Below are 21,139 nucleotides of genomic sequence, written 5' to 3'. Positions count from 1 at the left end.
AAGCCAGACAGAATTTTACAAGTAGGTCTGAATTGTTCTTAGCTCAAATCTGTTGCACTGATTAAGATTCAAACTCAATAAAATAATTTTTCAAAGTGTCCGTGGCCCAAAGAGAATGATAAAACACCTTTTTTATTTTTTTAGTGCTTATGACTGTGGTTCTGACATTTAGTGTAAAGCAAGATGGTAAAGAAATGAAACTGATTTCCAGCAAGTGCATAGGACGAATTTTCTGGAAGAATATACATGGGAGTAAATGTGTATGCAAATTAATCTTAGTTTTTAAATATCATATTACACTGTGTTAGATAGAGCCTTGTTCTTCACAACTGGAAGTGTTTGTAGGCAATTAAAATTCCAAGGAACAAAAACATGTTTTAATTTGTTGAGTCATTGGGTTTAATTAAAAGAAGTCTAGAGAAACCATTTTCCTTATATTTTGATTCAGAATTATTGGCTTAAGACAAATCTCATCCTACTTTAAGACTTGTGCTGAAGAGCAAAGATAGATGTGAAGTGGATTTTTATAGGAAGAACTACCTTATATATAACCGCACACTTAAGTGAACATTATCCGGTGCCTGTCTTTTCCTCCACTTTGTAAAAACACTTTAAGCTCTAGCTAGCAATACGTACTATATATAAGCTCATATCTTACCAAGAGTAAGAGATGCAGTTCTTTACTATAATGTCCATGTAAGTGAATGCTCAATTAGGTACAGACCCTTCTCTTTCCCAACAAGACAAGCCACATATGATGATTGAAACTAATACCCCAGATCTGCTTCAGATGGTATAGAGACCACACAGGACAAAGCAAACATGACAAATACAAACCTGGTGGAATTGCCCTTTTATCAATCCTTTTGTCTTTCTTACTCTTTCTAGCCCCAGATGCCTAACTGTTCAAAGGAAAACACTGACAAGATCCCCATTTTCTGTACTCATCCATCGGCACCGCCAGGCTCAGATGCTTCGCAGTGAGGCTGTGTGCTTTTCTGCAGATCCACCCTTGAATGCTAAATAACTCTGCTCTGCACACTCCTCTCTCTGTGGAGCTCAGGGAAATGGCAGCTCGAGCAATGAGTGGTTGCCATGGCAATAAGGAAAGGAAAATCTGCAACCTCTTGTATTGTTAGGCCGGCGTGTTTATTTGCCTTGCGGGGTGGTGCAGATGGCTTTAGTCGTTTCACAGGAGAAATGGTTCAGTACTTTTTTGGCTCTGCGTACATTAATATAATATCATATACAATATGCCATATTTTAAATGGGATGATGAGTCCTACTAGTAAATCTCCAATCTGGGAATGGAGGCAGATGGACGAGAGAGGTAAGAAAAGGCAGGTTGGAATTTTCTAAGATTGGAAAGGGAAACAGAGACGCTTAAAGGTATATTCAGCTCTTTGCACATGAATGATGACAAACTTTTCCTCCGTCCTATATTTTTAAGACGAAACTTACAATTCCAACAACAATACACTTACATATCTGAGCGTGTTCATTGCCTGAGTTATGGGGATGTTAAAGGGCAGGTCAAGGCTTCCAAAGGCACAGCTCCATTGGTAAGCTCTGGAAAAGCGATAGTGTAGCACCTGGAAGAGCGTTTCCAGATCTCACTGCTTCAGGAGGGAGTAGACCTGAATAGGATCCCAGGAACGTTGGGAAAACAAAGCAGCCTTGGGGACCTGGGGCAGAAGGGGGGGTGTGTAACTGAGGAAGTGTTCTTTAATCTTTAAATTTACTCCAAGAGATAGCTGATATTGCCTTTTGATGATCACAAAGGTAATTTATACTTTGACTGGTGTTTCCTACTCGTGTTGAAAGCACTGTACCTTGGTTTAGTCAAAATCACGGAAGCATGATTGTCAATACTTCGGTGTTGTGGCATCTATACACTCTGAGAACCACCTCCTTTCCTGCTCCACTCATATTGAAAACCAAGATGAAAGTTTGGTTTTCTGTTGTGCTTAAAGGTCCATGGATGTGGCTGTTCTGCAATAGAAGGGGGCTATAACTGAGAACTGTGACAGTTGGCTGTGCTATTATGAATCTGGCAGCATGCAGTAGGGGACGTGCCCTAGTCTATGCAGCAGGGGACCTGTAGTCCGGTTGTAGTCATATGATCTTGGATGGGTGACTACACCTGTGAAAGGTGGTCTCACTTATAGTTTCTTCCAGTTATCTTTTTTTTTAACGATTTTATTTATTTATTTGACAGAGACAGAGAGAGCACTCACACAAGCAGGGGGAGCAGCAGAGGGAGAGAGAGAAGCAGGCTCCCCACTGAGCAGGGAGCCCCACGTGGGGCTCTATCCCAGGACCCTGGGACCATGACCCAAGCTGAAGGCAGACACCTAACCGACTGAGCCACCCAGGCACCCTCTTCCAGTTATCTTGATAGGAATACTAATATAAGCTTGGGCCCCACCCTCAGATAAGAAACTTAAAGATGGGGCTCCTAATTTTCACTCAGAGTTGGAACTCTGGGGGTACCAAATGTGGTCCTCTTGCTTTCTTCCATAATAAGTTAGAAAAGAGAGGAAAGGTTTATTATAAGCCTTTTATGAGTCACGCTTTGGAAGACAATTTAAAAATGGTGGGGGTGGGAGGGATGGGGTGTCTGGGTGATAGACACTGGGGAGGGTATGTGCTATGGTGAGCACTGTGAATTGTGTAAGGCTGTTGAATCACAGACCTGTATCCCTGAAACAAATAATACATTATATGTTAAAAAAAATGAAGGGAAAAATGAAGGGGGGTGGAAATAGGGGGGGCAAACAAACCATGAGAGACTATGGACTCTGGGAAACAAACTGAGGGTTCTAGAGGGAGGGGGGGTCGGGGGATGGGTTAGCCTGGTGATGGGTATTAAAGAGGACACGTACTGCATGGAGCACTGGGTGTTATACGCAAACAATGAATCATGGACCACTACATCCAAAACTAATGATGTAATGTATGGTGATTAACATAACATAATAAAATTAAATTAAAAAAAATAAAAATGACTGTTTTAAAACAAACAAAAAACAGAAAGAGACTCATAAATACAGAGACCTGATAGTAGCCAGAGAGAATGGGGCAGGGGAAGGGGCAAAATGGGTGAAGGGGAGAGGGAGGTTTAGGCTTCCAGTTATGGAATGAAGAAGTCACAGGAATAAAAGGTAGAGCCTAGGGAACAACATCAGTGGCCCTAAATAGCATTGCATGGTGGCAGATGGGAGCTACCCTTGTGGGGAGTGGAGCATAATCTATAGACTTGTCTAAACACTATGCTGTACCCCTGAAACTAAAGTAACACTGTATATCAACTATACTTCAATAAAAAAATAAACTAAAAAATTGATGTTTTTAGTCTCATTATAATAATACCTTTCCTAAGTGACTAGATTCTCAATGGTTTCTCATTTCTTTTTTGGGGGGGGCTTTTGTGGCATGGCTTCTAAAAAGGTTACGTTAGTGAATTAATGTAAGAAAAATTCATAAAGTAGCAAAAGTTATGCTACAACAGGCGAGCAAATGATTCTATCTACTTTTCTATGGATTAGCTTTAAATTGTGAGGAAGGAGGGGTGCCTGGGTGGCTCAGTCGTTAAGCGTCTGCCTTTGGCTCCGGTCATGATCCCCGGGTCCTGGGATTGAGCCTGGCATCAGGCTCCCTGCTCAGCGGGGAGTGTTTCTCCCTCTCCCACTCCCCCCTGCTTGTGTTCCCTTTCTTGCTGTCTCTCCCTCTCTGCCAAATAAATAAATAAAATATTTAAAAAATAAATAAATTGTAAGGAAAGAGATGAAATCTAGAAGAGGAATCCATAAAGAAAAAGAATTTAAAATATTATTGCCTTCTAGAATTCCCTTCTCTCCCTGCCTCCAGTCTCAGCACATAGGATCAAAGATAAGCTGCCTATGGGCTTGCATATAGAAAAATAAAAAATTATTATGACCCAAAAATGAAGGTGAAAATCGAAAAGGGTAGGTGAGAGAGTACGAGGTCAGATCTTCAGTTGAAGTAAGCCCGCCTGATGAAGGAAAGGGTGTGGGGAGAAAGATGCAGTAATTGCGTTGCATTTATCATGTGGTCTTGCTTTTAGAGATGAATAAAAATAAACGATCTTGGGGATAAATTCATTTCTAACAATGAAGAGAGGACTAGAGTAAAGTACGAGAGGAGAAGAAAGATCTTTGGATTCAACTAGTAGTGGCCTGGACACCACAGTGTATGGCTGAAGACCTGATGTTACTGGAAAATATGCCATGTTAACAGTGCCCCAAGATGTATCTTTTCTAAGGGAAAAATACAATGTACTGATAGATCACACGTGAATGGTAAAAGAGGAGGCTAGTGTACTGCTCCTCTGGTCCTCTTTAAGATAATCCCCTCGAAATATAATGCCAGCTCATGTTAGTGAACCTGACCATCGAAGGACAGAATTTTTAAAGACCATATTTGAGATCTAAGAACACTTCTTTTTATTGGGAATGATTTTTGTTTGTGAAACAGTTATGTATAAACCATCAATAATAAAATGTATTATTTTATTAAGCCAAAGTTTGGAGAGAAATCTAATTGCACATTAGCTTATCACTGGAACATCCTCCTGAGGTACGAGGAGACAATATTGTACATTTTTCCTTTCCCACAGCTTTCCACATTGTATGGACTTAATACACGGCCTGTTATTTCTGGAGGAAGGTTAATTTAAAATCACACCCTAGTTTGGATTGCACACCTTACTCTGCTAATCCACAGCTGACTGTTCACAACTTTTGTCACTATGAACATACATAAAGAACTTCCGGAGTCAGATTCCCAAAGGTAACATAAGATTCATGTGAAATATGATGAAGTGAATTCAAAATTAACTCTGGATGGTCCTGAACCCATAAATTAAAAGAAGCGTCTGCTAATCTCTTTTTAATTTAAATTATTTTCTCAAAGAAGCAGGTGAAGACACACTGACCTGGCAAAGAGATTTTTCTGATGCTCTTAAATACTTAAGACAACTGAAAAGAAATAGTGAGTGATGTTGGCTCTTCACTGCTTGACTGAGCACACACAGTGACTTTTTTTCTTTTGTGTATTACAAGCCTCTATCATATTCTGTAAGATTCAACTGATAAGACTTTTCAATAGTTTTCACCATTAATTTGAAAAGGACTTTCTTTTTTCTTTTGCACTCATTCATTCAGTCATTCATCAACATACATAAATTGAGCACTTGAAGTGTAACGTCAGGTGTTGCAGGATAGGATGATGAGAAAAACCTTGGCCTATCGCATTATCTCTTGCCTTCCCCACAGCCATCTTGCTTCAGCATGTCCTCATCTCCTCATGGCTCAATTTCTTCAAAGCCTTCTAGTTAGTTCTCCTGACACCCAAGTCCCACCCTGTTCAAGATGTATTCTATACTCAGCTGTAGAAAAAGATGCCTTGATCAAGAGTACCCTCTTGGGCGCCTGGGTGGCTCAGTTGGTTAAGTGACTGCCTTCGGCTCAGGTCATGATCCTGGAGTCCCGGGATCGAGTCCCACATCGGGCTCCCTGTTCAGCGGGGAGTCTGCTTCTCCCTCTGACCCTCTTCCCTCTCGTGCTCTCTATCTCTCATTCTGTCTCTCTCAAATAAATAAATAAAATCTTTAAAAAAAAAAAAAAGAGTACCCTCTTGTCCATATTGACACAACTACCACCACCACAAATAACAATAATGGTAATTAATAGATGCTATTCTTTGATCTGTTGACTTCGTACACTTCACCAGCTCATTTAATCCTCATCGTGACCATGAAAGGCAAAAATAACATTTTTATTTCAATCGTATCCACAGTTTCTTACTAATGGGGCATATGTGCTGTTGAGTACTGCATAGCTTCTCAGATGCTTGAATTAGATTGCACACTCAGTCTCCTCTCCTGTTCCACTTGAATTTCTGCAGGGTCCTTGCTTCTTAACACAGAAACTGCCAAAAACCTGACTTCACACAAATAAGTCTTAAAAAGGAATGTGATGTGATCGAATGTTGAAACTGAACTATCTTGAGGTCAGGCGGTGTTTAACAGATGCTGAGTATCATTGTGTTTCCCTTCGAGCAATTAAAGTACTCTGCCACCCCCGTGTGAGTCTGCTGTGACTTCTCAAGATGCTTCTGTGCACAATTCAGGAAATTTGGTCCTACATAGGAAAGATCCCTCTTCAACATTGCCTTTCTATACTGCTCATTTGGCTCAGAACACATTGTGTTTCATATTTGAATTGTGTGCACAGGTCTCATGTCTGCTCCTGGATCGTCTGCTCTGTGAAGCTCAGACCAGCCCTGGCACAGAAGCTGACACACCTTGCATATAGAAAACGTTCAACAGGGGTGCCTGGGTGGCTCAGTCGTTAAGCGTCTGCCTTCAGCTCAGGTCATGATCCTAGGGCCCTGGGATCGAGCCCTGCGTTGGGCTCCCTGCTCAGCAGGAAGCCTGCTTCTCCCTCTACCACTCCCCTGCTTGTGTCCCCTCTCTCACTGTCTCTCTCTGTCAAATAAATAAATAAAATCTAAAAAAAAAGAAAACATTCAACAGTAGTCTATCGAATGAGGGGATTAAAAAATTACACTATGTCCTTATGTAATTTCTCCCCAGTTATTTGAGATGTCTTTAATCTCACCCCATTGAAATTTAAATATATTTTTTGAACAAAGTGTACAGTTGAGAAGTGTTGTTGACTAACTGATGGAGTGCAGAAAAACCAGTGTTTGACTAGGCAGGGAATGACTCTGAAGAGGGCATAGCCTTTCTTAATACTTGTAGTTTACCTACTCTTTTTGGAGCAGCATATCTGCGAGTTACTGTGTTCAAACACATTACATTCTGAGTAAAGAAAAAGGAAAATAATAGTGAAGAATACAGTGCAGGTGAGTGCTTCTTGATGCTGTTAATGCTATATAATGACTATGCCATCAATGACGATATTATCAATGACAGAAGAAAGAAGATTGCTGGTAGAAATTATACTTTGAAAGTAAGTATTTAAGACTAAATCAAATTATGTTTTCCTTTAAGCATCTATAATATTAGTTCTTACAAAGCTCTCTGAGGAAGTATGGAATGGTTCCCATATATGTGTGTGTGTTTCCTTTCCTTCTCTCTCCTTTTTTGAGATTTTATTTTTTTAAGTAATCTCTACACCCAACATGGGGCTTGAACTCGCAACCCGGAGATCAAGAGTCCGTATGCTCCACCAAATCAGCCAGCCAGGGACTCCAATCTCTCCTTTTTTTTTTTTTTCTTTAAAAAGGCTAGGAGATAGACTCCAAACTGCTTTCTGCCCCCAAAAGTAAACATGCTTCTATTCAGTCAATCAGATTTAGGTCCAATATCATTCAAGACAATCAGGAAGTAACTATTTGTGAAATCTTCTTTCAATGAGTAAAAATGCTGATAGTTACTAGCAACACACACACACACACACACACACACACACACACACACACACACACACGCTGAGCCATTTGTCTACTAAAATTAAAGTGGTAAAAACTAAATAGGGAGATGAGATGAAGAATACAACTAATTTGGGGGAACATTGGGCTAGTTCCCAAGATTTTTCTCTCCTTTTGGTGTCTACTTCCTGACAGACTGGAATTTCTGTCCTAGCACTAGTGAAAGAGGATCATCGCAGTAAATTAATTCACTTTCAGATGAAACAGACTTCAAAGCACAAAGCCAGCCCTGGGACAGAGGAGCCCTTAGTTACCTGCTGTTTCTCTGTCAGCTGAGGTCAGCTCTCCGTTGATTCCATTCTCTTTGGTATCTGAATAGGTGCTCTGTGACCCATGTTCTCCAAAGGCGCCCTCTTCATCCTCCCTGTATGGGAATCCATTGGCACTTCTGACAAGTCCTTCCCCTGCCCCGCCTTGATCCTTAATCTCAGGTGGATGTGGGTGTGCAGATGCCTCTGTTAGTTGAGCTGAGGTCCAGTGAGGCGCCTTTCCTTCATCTTTCCGATCATCTGCCATTTTTCCACGTCCTGTGACCTCTTCTGGGATTGGAATCAGAAAAATGGTAGCCATCAATTTGGGAAAATCTGATCTGATTACTAAGACAGGGAAAACTTATAGCAAACTTAATGGTTAGCTATGGCCAAAAAAATGCATAATAATCCACTGTTATTATCAAGCAAATAATTGTTGTTAATACCTTGGTTTTTAACAGATCTTTTCTGGCCTATCTATTCCTTTAATATATGACCATCATCAATTTATATATATATATACATATACATGTATATATATATTTTTTAAACTAGTGCTTGGCATTTAAGGAGATATCTAACTTTCACTGACATATGATATTGACTGTACAGTAGAGTCAAAGAATCCTTCAGGATAGGGAAAACCACAGTATGAGGAAATTGGGTAGAAAAAGATAAGAAAAGAAATGGCTAAGGGGAAATGATGAATTCGGGAAGGTTACTCCAACTACTCTTTTAAAAACACAACTCTCCCCGAATCCTCGAAAAGACAATGTCTAACGTAGTAGTCCTTTCTGTTTCAAAGGTGTTCAGTTCAAACCAGAGGTGGATGTTTTCTTGGATACTGTATATTAAAAGATAGTTTTGACTTAATTTTTCAGCAAACTTTCCTAAACCCTATCTACAGATTAAGAGTATATATAGATATACTAAGATTTTCTCTTAGTATAAATCTTACATAAAGAATAAAAAACAGTATTAGGCCCACATCCTACCTTATAATGTTATTTCACAGCTAAGTCAAATCAGATATGGAGAAGTTAAATCACTGACATATATCAGGTAGCTGTAAATTATAGTAAAGTTTGGATAAGTCATGGAGTGGGTGTTCTGTACACGTTAAGTGAGTGATAGATATCGCATGGCCTTCACGTCCACGCTAATGCCACTAGGTTTAGAGATGTAGTCAAGAAAAGGTGATTCATCACTCACTTATTGAAAGCTGTTGCCAGCAAGGTAGTCTCATGGATGCCTTATTGTCCCCATACTGAGGATAATGACATAGGCAATGACTGTCTCTGACGGAAACTAAGAACACTTTGCTGTTTTCAAAACCAGTAACTCCAGTAAAAAACTCCAAAGAAGCAAACAGAATTGTATTAAAATAAATCTACTTCCTGTTACTAAACTCTGTTTAGAGATATCACAAATAAATTAAGCCATAAAGAAAGTAAGCTTTCCTACCGGATTCCTAATAAGTATTTGTCTTTTTTTTTTTTTTAATGAATTTCAGTGCTTTCCTCAGGTTCTCATTCTAGTTTTCTATTCATACCAGGTAGATGAGTTAACTCATTTAAACTAATTTGACTACAATACCAAACCTCCCCCCAAATTGCTTTCTATTAGGGTTATATTTATTGTCCCTAAGAACATATTTAAAAAGGATATAAGAGGTTTAGCTTTTAAAACATTGAAGGACTTGTGAATAAACCAAGAAGCCTCCCTATATCACTGACAACGTGTAAAGAACTGGATCCACAGAAGGGTTTCCTCATCCGTAAAGTTAGGACAAAAATGCCTAGTTTACTGTTTGTTATAAAGTGTGAACAGAAAAATATAAAGGGTTCATTCAGCGCAGTCTCAGTCATGCTCAATAAATAGTAGTTACTATCTTTGTTATTGTTATTAGAATGATACTACTAATCACTATATCACAAATCATTATATATAAAATATTTTAAGTAGTTTTCTGGAATTATTGCTATAGGAACAAGAGCCTGAAAACATGGTGATTACAATAACAAGAGTTACTTGCAAATCTGTCTCCAGATATTATATAGGACTGAAAGAATGTTCCAAGGCAGACATGGCAAATGTCTAATGGACTGAAGAAATGCCTAGATTCCAACTGTGACCTTCGTATTTGAGACCCTGGCTCAGCATCCTTCTCTTTACATGCCTTTGTTTCTTTACAATTCTTTTCTGAAAATAGCTTAATTAGAATTTCCATATTTTTACATTGTCCAATCTATTTTGCATGCAGAGTGAATACTTGTAAATAGGAAGTTTCCCCAAAAGAAGTATATTCCTTGTTAATATCACTTTTAAAAAAAATTACCGGGTTTTAATTTTAGAACACTTTTATATTTACCGAAATATTAAGCAGATAGTACAGAGTTCCCATGCACCCCTGTTTCTAACAATTTCCTGTTACTAAATACCTCAGTATGGTACATTAGTTATAATTAATTAGAAAATATTAATACATTATTATTAACTCAAGTCCATAGTTTACTTAGATTACCTTAATTTTAGCAATTTCCTTTTTTTGGTTATTCCAGAATTCCATCCTGCAAACATTAACATTTCTTTTCATGTCTCTTTAGGTTTCCCTTGGCTGTGAGAATTTCTCAGACTTTCCTCGTTTTTGATGACCTTGTAAAATACTGGTCAGGTATAGATAGAATAATTCCTCCATTGAAATGTGTCCGATTTTTTTCATGATTAGTTTTGGGTTATGTGTTTTGGGGAGGAAGACTGTCAGTGCTAAAATGCTCAAATAAGCTTGAGAAATGCTGAGTTATAGGGGCATATATAACTTGAGCTTTCTGAGAGCTTTTGATACGCTACTGGAATTTTGGAATCACAGGGAGGGGCAGTGACGTCCAAAGCATTCCAACCAATGGGCCATAGAAAACTTTTTCTGATGCTGTATTTATTAACATGTCCAAAAGGATTTGGGAAATGCTTAGGTTTGCATTTTAGCCTTTGTTTAAAGCTGAGCGCTGTGAATTGTGTAAGACTGTTGTTGAATCACAGACCTGTACTTCTGAAACAAATAATACATTATATGTTAAAAAAAAAAAAAGAAGATAGTAGGAAGGGAAAAATGAAGGGGGGAATTGGAGGGGGAGACGCACCATGAGAGACTGGACTCTGAGAAACAGACTGAGGGTTCTAGAGTGGAGGGAGGTGGGGGGATGGGTTAGCCTGGTGATGGGTATTTAAGAGGGCACGTATTGAATGGAGCATTGGGTGTTATACGCAAACAATGAATCATGGAACACTACATCAAAAACTAATGATGTAATGTATGGTGATTAACATAACAAAATAAAATTAAAAAAAAAAGCTGAGATTCTCAGATCTTCACAGTAAATAAAACAATATAAATACCCAAACTCCCAGTCCCACCCCCCTCCCCAGGGCTCTCTGGAAAAGATTTGTCAGTGACAAAAAATCCTCACCTTGGACCTAAAAAAAACCAATGCCTGACTGGGGAAGAGTATCACTTGGTAAACATCCACTTAAAATGTTAGGATGCTTTGTTTTCAAGATACCAGGCATTTAAAATGTAAACTCTTTAATGGTCAATGCTTTACAGTTTTGGATTCTTTCTTCTCAATTAATCAATAAAAGCTCATTTTGGAAAAATGAAGAGCTAGCTGGCCACGCTGCTTTAATTAATATCAGAGGCACCAATACAGTGCATTAATTAAATAAAGTGCATCACCTGACTTCCTGATAAGACTATTCAAATAATACACTTTAAAATACTTGCAGATTAATCAGATAACACTTTCTAATTTGTTGGGTATTAGAAATGTACATAGGCTGACCGTGTGTGAAGTGAAAAACATTTGAGGAGATCTTAGGCTATAATCAGCACTGCTCAAAACTACTTTGACAGAAAATGCGATTTGGAAAGATTTTCATCTGCTCTACTGAAAAGCTGCTGGAATCAAAGGAGACACTTTTTGGCCACACTCACTTATAATCACAACATGGTACCATTAAAATACCACCCACTCATGGTAAATTTCACTTAAATTCCTAATCAGTGTTTTGGGATCATAGATTATCTCCATTCTTCACAATGTTATTACAATATAGTTACAAGTGATCACAGCGTCCTTTAATTTCTTCTTCCTGATGTACAATATTACTTTTATCTGAATCTCCCTGAAAACTGTGAATATAATATTAAAGAAGATAAGAAAGCTGAGCTAAACTCCAATCCCCTTCAAATCTATAAAAGGAAACTTGTGAGGGACCAGGAATCGGAACATTCCATTCCTACTGTGTAATGTTGGGAAACTTTCCATATCATAAAAGATCATATCATATCATAAAAGATCACAGATCCTAACTGCTTCTAACAGCTGAACAGCTGGGCGGGGGGATCTACCACACAATCATCTGGTTTGATTATTAAACTGAAAAGCTACCTGAATTCTTCCTTCTACCTCCCTTCCAAAAGTCTAGTTTGATAATGTGGGCAAGGAAATTATTAAGTTGAAAAGAAATGTACTAAGTCCAAGACACTGATTTCCAATTCATAAAAATTTGCCATGGGAATCCTACCTGGAAGCGCTAAACACAAATGCCAGTATTAATGGGGATATAGCTACTGGTAATATGGGTTTTTAAAAAAGAGATCCGAGAGGTTCAAATTTCACATTATATCAGAATGAGCTATCTCACTTGATTTGATCATGTCATTGCTATTATACTGCACATTGCAGGGCCCCAGTGTTTGTCTCAATTAAGACACAGTTTGAAAGAAAGCTGAGAGAATATCTTGTGCCACCAGAAATGTCAGTCATGGACTTGAGTGGTAAGTTTCAATCTTTGCTACCCTTTTATTTTTTAAGATTTTATTTATTCATTTTATTTTAGAGAGAGAGAGTGCGGGCAGGGGGAGGAGCAGAGGGGGAGGGAGAGATAATCTCAAGCAGACTCTACACTGAGTGAGGAGTGTACTCGGGACTTGATCCCAGGACCCAGAGATCACCACCCTAGCTGAAACCAAGAGTTTAACTGACTGAGCCACCCAGACATCCTCTACCCTTTTTTATTTAACCATTTCCTCTTGATATTTGAAAGTTATCTAAGAACAGACTTATTTCTTCTTTCATCAAAATTCCAGTTTTTAAAATTCCAGTTCTTAAAATCCTAGCTTTTTCCCTCAATAAACCTTAGGTCTGTTCTCTCAAGCTAATGTTCCTTGGCAAAAGCACGCAAGCTTTCATCCCAGCTGTTGAACCACTGATCATGGCTACACTCCATTTCTTTGATGACTAGTTATAAAAAAAAATGTAAGATTCATTAGTATTTGGCAAGCTGTCATTAACTTTTGATTCTAAGGATATGAGCCAAATGATGTGACTTGGCATTGATTAGATTTCTAACCTTTTGAAGATTCAAAGTATATCACCTTATATTAAAACCAGAATGAAAACAGTCTTTCTACAGATTAAATTCCCAGTTGAAATGGTATATAGTTAATTCCTTGTCTATTTATTTATGTAAAATTATTCAATTTTGTTCTGAGGTAGATGGGATGCATAGGTGTTTAATGCTGCTGAGTAAAATAACTACTTTTCCTCATATTGAGTAGAAGGTTTTAGTACCATGAATCAGGAGCCTTATAAGTAGTGAAATCTCTTGGACAATTATAGTTAAGAAATCCCAAGAAAGAGAAGAAATATACAAGTAAAAGAGTGGAAGGAACAACAACAACAAAAAGGAACAGAAAAAAATTAACTAACTTCACATAAAACATGTCTATATGGCAAAACAGTTCATGGTTTGGGATAGATAAATTCCAATTTTTTAATTACTTAACAAATAGAAATTTATATCTAATATGATAATTAACATAGGCTCATGGAGATACATTTTGTAGCTTACGGATGGGTGTATCAGTCAGCACCACTATTATTTATCAGAATTCTAGAATACTGATTGCAATATCAATAATTAGATTTCTCCTGTATTGAGATTCTATTGTATTTAAATGTATCTGCTTTTCCAACTGTCCAGGCCTAAGACTGTAATGCTCTGTTTCAAAACTCTGGGAATTTACTTGAGTATCTATCCAGATACTTACATGAATTCATATATATCTATATAGCTATTTTTTTCTGTGAGAAAAAATTTGGACTTTCTCATAGGCAAACCAAAAGTATGCCTCTAATTCTGTAAAACCACTCTTGAAAACACTACCTTTTGTGATATGATTGTCCCTTGCACAAGGATATTCACAATAAATTAATTTATATTGGAATTTAGAAATAGGATATGTATTTTGCCAATTTTTGATATTTCTTAGACAATCAAGTAATGTATCACTTCCCACATCTTCCTTTAATTACTAGGAACTTTAATGCTTAGCTGCAGTATTTACCTCATTCTAAGACTTTGGTACTATGTTCTGTTTCTTATTTTATATATAATTTAACTGTAAAATTTATCAAATCTTTTCTGAAGTCAGGCAGAATATATAATAAATAATAACTATCCCTATTGCCTTTTAACAATTTACTTTAAGGTATCACTCTTTTAAGAAAATTATATATTATTATTATTTAGCACACAGTAGCTCTCATGTTATCCCTCATGTATGTAAAGTGAATAAAATACAAAATAGACTTAAATTTTTTCCACACAAAACATTTATAAGACCTTACTTAATATTCTAGATCTTTCCAATAGCTAATAGGTTAACAAACTGTCATGGCGAATGTGATTTCTTGGGAAATCTAACATTACTTAGTTTTTTAAAAAAACAGTATTTCTCTCACTCTCTCTTTTTTAAAAAGATTTTATTTATTTGAGAGAGAGCGAGCACAAGTGGATGGAGGGGTGGAGGGGCAGAGGGAGAGGGAGAAACAGACTCCCCACTGATTAGGGAGCCTGATGTGGGGCCTGATCCCAGCACCCTGGCATCATGACCTGAGTCAAAGGCAGACACAACCAACTGAGCCACCCACACAACCCATAAAAATAGTATTTCTCTTTTATCTATCTTCCCTAGAATACTCTTTTAATTACCATTCAAGCAAATGTTGCTAATAAGTGAGTTGTAACTTTAAAATGACAAGTGACTTATTATTGAGGTGGCCAAAAACCACACTTTTGTTGGTTCTCCCTAATGGTTTAATATGTGCACATTAAAACTTAATGCATTCAAAGACTGGTTTAAAAAGAAGCATTTTCATCTGGACTTCCATCTATCATTGGACTACTGGAATATTGGACTACTGAAATATTGTCCATGCAAAAAAAGTTTGATTAAACTCTGATAGTTCCTATACTTTTTGTTCTTTAGAGCAAGTACCACATAGATATATTTATTATAAGTGCACATTAAAACTTAATGCATTTAAAGGCTGGTTTAAAAAGAGAAGTATTTTCATACTTCTATCATTGGAATACTGGAATATTGTACTACCGGAATACTGAAGATGCAAAAAAAAAAGTCTGATTAAACTCTGATAATTCCTATACTTTCTGTTCTTTAGAGCAAGTAGCACATAGATATATTTATTTAGCATATCAAACAAAAGTTCCTGAGTGCATATGCCCAGAGGACTTGCAGATAGGAGAAAATAAGGTACAACTGTACATTTCTCCACAATTTTAAAAAGTAGGCAGAAATACCTAGAAGAAAATGTCCCTGACAGTTCTATTGTCTTCCTGAGCTACAGATGAATTTCTTTTCTCAGGGCTAAAGACGCAAAGCAGAAACACATTGTACTAAAAAAAGAAACCATTTTCTGATTTTCTACCTACTTAGTTGGAGGTTTTCATATTTCTCTTTCAAAGTCTGAAAAGGGTCATCATAAGTAAAATGCACACAATTAACACATGATAGTAATATATAAACTGGCCAAAATGTCACTTAGTCTTCAGATGGGTTTCAAATATTTGTTGACTGTTGAATGAATTAATCATCAATCCCCTACCTCAAGATAAACACATGGAAAAACGTTCTGACAGCTATGGATGTTTGGCCAACACTAGCTCACTGGGTGAGAAGAGAATGGTTTTGAATCTAATTTTCAGGCATGGTAACTTTGGACTCAAATTCTAACTCCAGGTGTTCCTGGTGATCTAGTGGTTAGGATTTGACCTTCTCTCAAGTTCTAACTCCATTGAAGGATGTATAAAAAATGATACCAAGTGCAATGAAAAACTAGACCTGAGTAAGACCTAGTATACACAACAGAGACCATGAGACATGTAGGTTTAGAAATACCTTTAAGATAAACTATTTTATCCCATTTCAGAAAAGGAGTACTTAAACCACGAAACTGACGCAGTCTTTGGCAATCATCCGTTCCAATGTACCTTGAAGTGTTTTCAGCCAATTGCCTCTGATATTGATCTAATAAAGCAGAATTTCTGGAAATGGGGGTTAGAAATCGGTTTTACAAGTTCAACAGGTGATTCTGATATGCTAAAATTTTGGAGACTCATGCTTTCAGGAAAGCCTGCTGCACAGGATTTCAGAAAAGAACAGGGAGTGATAGAAATACACACACAAAACAACCTATAGAATGACTGGAGTAAAAGGTTAAGACAATAATCTTGAGAGGTCACATGGTCATTCTCACAAACAGAGGCTGAAGCTTTCACTTCCTCAGTCTAGTACATTTATGAGGAGGCAATCGGGCCCAATCACAGGACTGACTATTTTTAGTCAGCTTCCTGGGACTACACCAGTTTTCTGTTGTGTCTAATCCTCCTAACTTGAGGGAGGCAAAAATATCTCAGAAGAATAGTTAAAATTACCCATTGTTTGTGGTAAAATCTACTTTGTATTTTGAAAGCAGTAACTTGTCCTCAGTCTATCCACATCTTCAAATTGTCTTTAGAATATTTATTTTAGATACTCCTTGGCATTCAATAATGGTTTAGGACAAAAGCACATTTGCTTAAAATATTTTGAATCCAGTTATAATTTTCTTTATCCACTAGACCATTTTAGAAATGGATGTAGGGTAATAAACATGTTGTGAATATATAATATTCTGAACTGGCAAAGTTCTCAAGGAAGTAATTGAATGTTTTAATATCTAGATAATTTAGATACATGCTGAAAATGGCATTTAGTAGAGTAGAACTTTTTCTCTCAGGATTCCCATATAACCACAAACCTCACTGTTTTTCTTTGGATTACAATATTAAAAAGATCACAAAGCTCAGAAATAGTCACTGATTATAGTTATTACTAGGCAACACTAAATACTCTCAAAAATTGGCAAAAGGGGAAACAATGAAAACTTGGAAAATCTAAAGGAAAAATACACTCCGTGCCAGATAGGCATGTCTCCATTTTTATAATGCTCTTGGCACAGATGGTTCTAGAATGTTTTCTATGATATGTTCTGCCCTGTCATCATGTAATGTACCAATTCAATAAAAACACTGGCATTGTAATTTTGTACTGCTACATATCCAAGAATGAACAAAAGAGTAAAACAACCAGTTATATAATACAATTAATGAATACTGTTTCCCTTTTCCATGTAGGCTCAATTACGCTTTATGTTATTACTATCCATACCAGTACAGCAAAACAGAAACTTCTGTTTTGGCCCCTAACAGTATTAGAAATTTATGTAGAATCCACATCTTTGCTTACAAATGCTGAGTTCAAAGCTTAAATAGTTGTTGATGAACTGACTTTAACCTTCTATCCCTTCTCTTTGTCTTCCATGGAAAACTGAGGAAAAAGTTCTTGCTGACATGAGAAAGTTATAAGTTGAGAATCCAGATACTTGTTTCATGTCTTCTCTGTTCTTTTCAGGCTGACTATAAAATACCTCTAAGGATGATTCATTCTTCATTACACACCATGACTAATAAATAATTTGTATGAAGAGAGGTGATGGCTGCATAATTATTTCTCGTGACATTGAACACAGAGTACAAAACCCAGTGTTAGGTTATTGGTGGAATTGTATAAAAGATAGAAATAAAGCACAATCCCAGGCAAGTCGGAAGTGCTCAGTAAACTCTACCTATTATTTGTTACTTATGCCTTTTATTTGAACATTTTTAGCAGTAGGATCCAGTGCGTGGTTTGTTCCGTATTGAAAAACTGAGGCCAGAGAGAGTAAATTATTTGACCAAGTTAGACATTGTTAGGTAAATCTGGAAGGAGAAGCCAAATCCACTAATATCCATATCATCGTTTGCTCTGAACTAGCAAAGTTCTCAAGGAAGACCCAAGTAGTGAGACTAGCGGGATGGGTTGCAACTAGAAAGACCAATCCAGAAAAATACTGATTTCATAAGCCTGTTCCATCGATAACAATCTAGCATACTGAACTGGGTAAGACACTTTATGTGAACGTGGTGTACAACCTCTGTTTCATACTCTACGTTATTTCTGATTCACAGTATATAAGAAGGCTAATACACATCAGAAATAAATACTGCTTAAAATGCTCTAAAGCTTTAGCCTTTACTGATGATATTTAGCTAAGGATCAGCACTTAGGTACTGAGATATGGTGAGATAAATAATAGATTTCCAACCAGAAAATTAGGGTTGGAATCCTGGCTCCCCCACTTACCAGGTTTGTAAACTTAGGCATGGCACTAAACCCAAGTGCTAGTTTCACAAGCATGAAACAAACTACAAAGTATTGAACAAATACATTTTGATCCTTACATTAATATTTTTCTTTTCTATACAAGGAGAGATTCAGTGATAATAATTGCACTGAAGATTTCTTTAAATAAGCATGAATTAAAGCATCAGGGAAATTGTAATTTGGATTTCAGACAATGATTTTGTCTTAAATTTTTTCCAGTTTGAAATCTGATTTTAGGCATGTCAGACAAATCTCTTTTGGGTACCAATTCCAAGTGTCTCTGGAATTACAGACATTCCCAAGAAAAAATTAGATCTAAGTATTTACTTGTACTACCATGTATGTAGTAAAGATCCTTTAGTTCCAGACACCTAAGATCCACATATTAGGAAGGCACTGGCTGGGTGTTCAAATGGCTATGATCTAAAAACAATGACCAGTACCTGAGGGAAAGATGCTTCAGAGATTCTTTATAGGAGTGGGAACAGAGCCATGACTTAGGAAAACTTGAAGGCTGTGTTATATATCACAAAATAAATTATTAGAATTGAAAACAAAAACCAACCAAACAAAAGCCAAAATGCTGGAGAAGAAAATGGTCATCATGAAAAGAGAATAAATGGAGGATGGAGAATTGGAAGTGAAGGAGGTATAGAAAGATATAAGCAAAAATTAATGACTTTATGGTTTTCCATAAAAGGAATCTGCTTTCAACTATTTAAGACAGAAGGAAGGATGAAGACCTGGGGAATTTTGAACAAGATATCATTTATCCTGCTTCCTAATACTTTATCTGATCTACTCAGTTCCTTTATCTTTGATGAACAATTCTCCTTCCACAATGCAGGCCATGTGATGCTGCCTCTAACCTGTTTAGATTAAAAGCTTATGCCAGATACTGTAAGTATTTGGACTTGCCATATAATGTCATAGAATTTATCTGTATTTCTTTGAACCTAATGCACTCCTTGACAGTGATGTCTTTAAGCAAAAGCCAAAAGTCCACCCTATTATGACTATTATAGAATCAATTGTAGTTTTGACTGATGGAACAATGGCTTATATGGCTGCTAAAATGCTTTTCAATTCTAAGATTACAAATCTTAATTCATTAAACAAGTAACTGAAAGCTGTCTCTAAAACATTAATAGAAAGGCTCTATGTAACAGGCAATAAGGAATGGATGCACTGAAGATATAAGAAAAATATACAGCCCTTTTGCTAAAGGATCTCACAGACAAACCAACAACAAAAATACAGCATGGTACATGCCGATAAGACAGGAAGCTGTATCCGGGAAAGTCAAGATGTCGTCCAGACAAGCATCTCCCTTTGTCCCCGCCCCAGCTTCCAGGTATTCAGAGCGAGCTGCACTCCTCCCATCCCCACAGCAGGGACCACTGGATGACAGGGTTTCTTGGACAAATTCCCTTTTTCTGGCTCCACGGTATGTGGTAGGGACTTTGAGGCAGGTCCTGGGGGGGGCGGGTGGAGAACCTCTTTCTTGTGGCTTTTGCCCCACTTTTATCAAAGAGTGTTTCTAACCTGGAAGGGAACATAACTGTCCCATTTCATAAAAGGGAAAACTGAGGCACCAAGGAGCAGGCCTTTGGACATGGTTCTTGCAGCTTCCATCTGAGCCACCTCAGGGTCCCAGAGCTCCTACCATCCTCTCGTCACTCTCTGGCCTAAGACAGGGTCAGAATGTGTGAACCGCCCCCAGTAAAATGTTTCACAAAGGAAAAAAAAAAAAAAGATAGGAAGTTGTAGAGGGACATGAACAGCCCCTTCCAGGAGGAAGTAACACGTGAGCTGAGTTTGAAGGACAGGTAGGTGCTGGCCAAAGGAAAGGGGGGAATCTGTATAGGAAGAATGAGCACGGAGGATCACATCTCATTTTTTAAGACTCAGCCTAGGCATCACTTTGGCATCCTGAAACTCCAGTTTCCACTTTGTGTTGAATGCTCCTCCCTATTTTGTCTTCTTCAGGAGGCTGTGAGCTCCTGGAGAGAGGGCTGTGTTTAATTCACCTCTGCACCTCCAGCACCTAGTACAGCGTGGGGCACAAAGTAGGCTCAACAACAAATGTTTACTAAACAAATGAATGAGGAACATGTGTGAAGCCCATGATTGTTCACTATGGTCCAGAAGTGAAGTGGGACATGCGGAAATGAGCCCGAGAAGAAGACAATGGCGGAATTGTCAAAGGAGGCGGGAAGCCATGCCTAGCTTCTGTCCGAAAGGCCACAGAACACCCATGAAAGCTGTGAGAGAAAGGAGTGACATAACCAAGCATATTTTGTAAAATGACTGATCCTGCAGTGGTACTCGAAGTGAATTGGAAGGAGGCATGAATATAGATAAAACATCCCTTAGACACAGTCCCTTTAGGAAAGGAGCCTGTAGGCCTGGACTGTGCTAATGTGACTGGGATTCAAGTGAGAGCCTGGATTCTATGTTCAAAATCTTAATTAATGAAAAGAAACCATACTCTATTCTTTTAACAAAATGCCTTATCAAGTTTCTCTATTTTATGTATCATCTACCTACTTACATCCATCTGTTTGTTGTAAGAAGGGGAATGATAAAAATACTGTTTTATGCCATTTTGAAAGAAATTTACTTTATTTTCTTTCTTTCAAAAAGATTTTATTTATTTATTTGACAGCGAGAGAAAATGAGAGAGCACAAGCAGGGAGGATGGCAGAGGGAGAGGGAGAAGCAGGCTCCCAGATGTGGGGCTTGATCCCAGGACCCTGGGATCCTGACCTGAGCTGAAGGCAGATGCTTAACTGACTGA

General features: G+C 37.7%; 1 protein-coding gene across 23 annotated transcripts in view; it reads right to left on the bottom strand.

Annotated features, from left to right (window-relative positions):
- The window catches only part of MAP2 (microtubule associated protein 2), a 282,492-nt gene that overhangs the window by 72,269 nt on the left and 189,084 nt on the right, over window positions 1–21,139 (bottom strand). For 20 of the 23 annotated variants that reach the window (XM_027588654.2, XM_027588660.2, XM_027588653.2 and 17 more), the window contains one exon: window positions 7,734–8,018. In XM_027588654.2, coding sequence (XP_027444455.1) covers window positions 7,734–7,995 — 262 coding nt within the window. In that variant the 5' untranslated portion in view covers window positions 7,996–8,018. Of the gene's footprint in view, window positions 1–837; window positions 983–7,733; window positions 8,019–21,139 lie in introns of those variants that run through there. The other 3 variants (XM_027588657.2, XM_027588656.2, XM_027588670.2) reach the window with 2 other exon arrangements.

The sequence above is a fragment of the Zalophus californianus genome, chromosome 3, assembly GCF_009762305.2.
Source record: "Zalophus californianus isolate mZalCal1 chromosome 3, mZalCal1.pri.v2, whole genome shotgun sequence".
Taxonomy (NCBI): domain Eukaryota; kingdom Metazoa; phylum Chordata; class Mammalia; order Carnivora; family Otariidae; genus Zalophus; species Zalophus californianus.
Note: the sequence above shows the minus strand (reverse complement) of the source record. Positions and strands in the feature narration are given on the sequence as shown.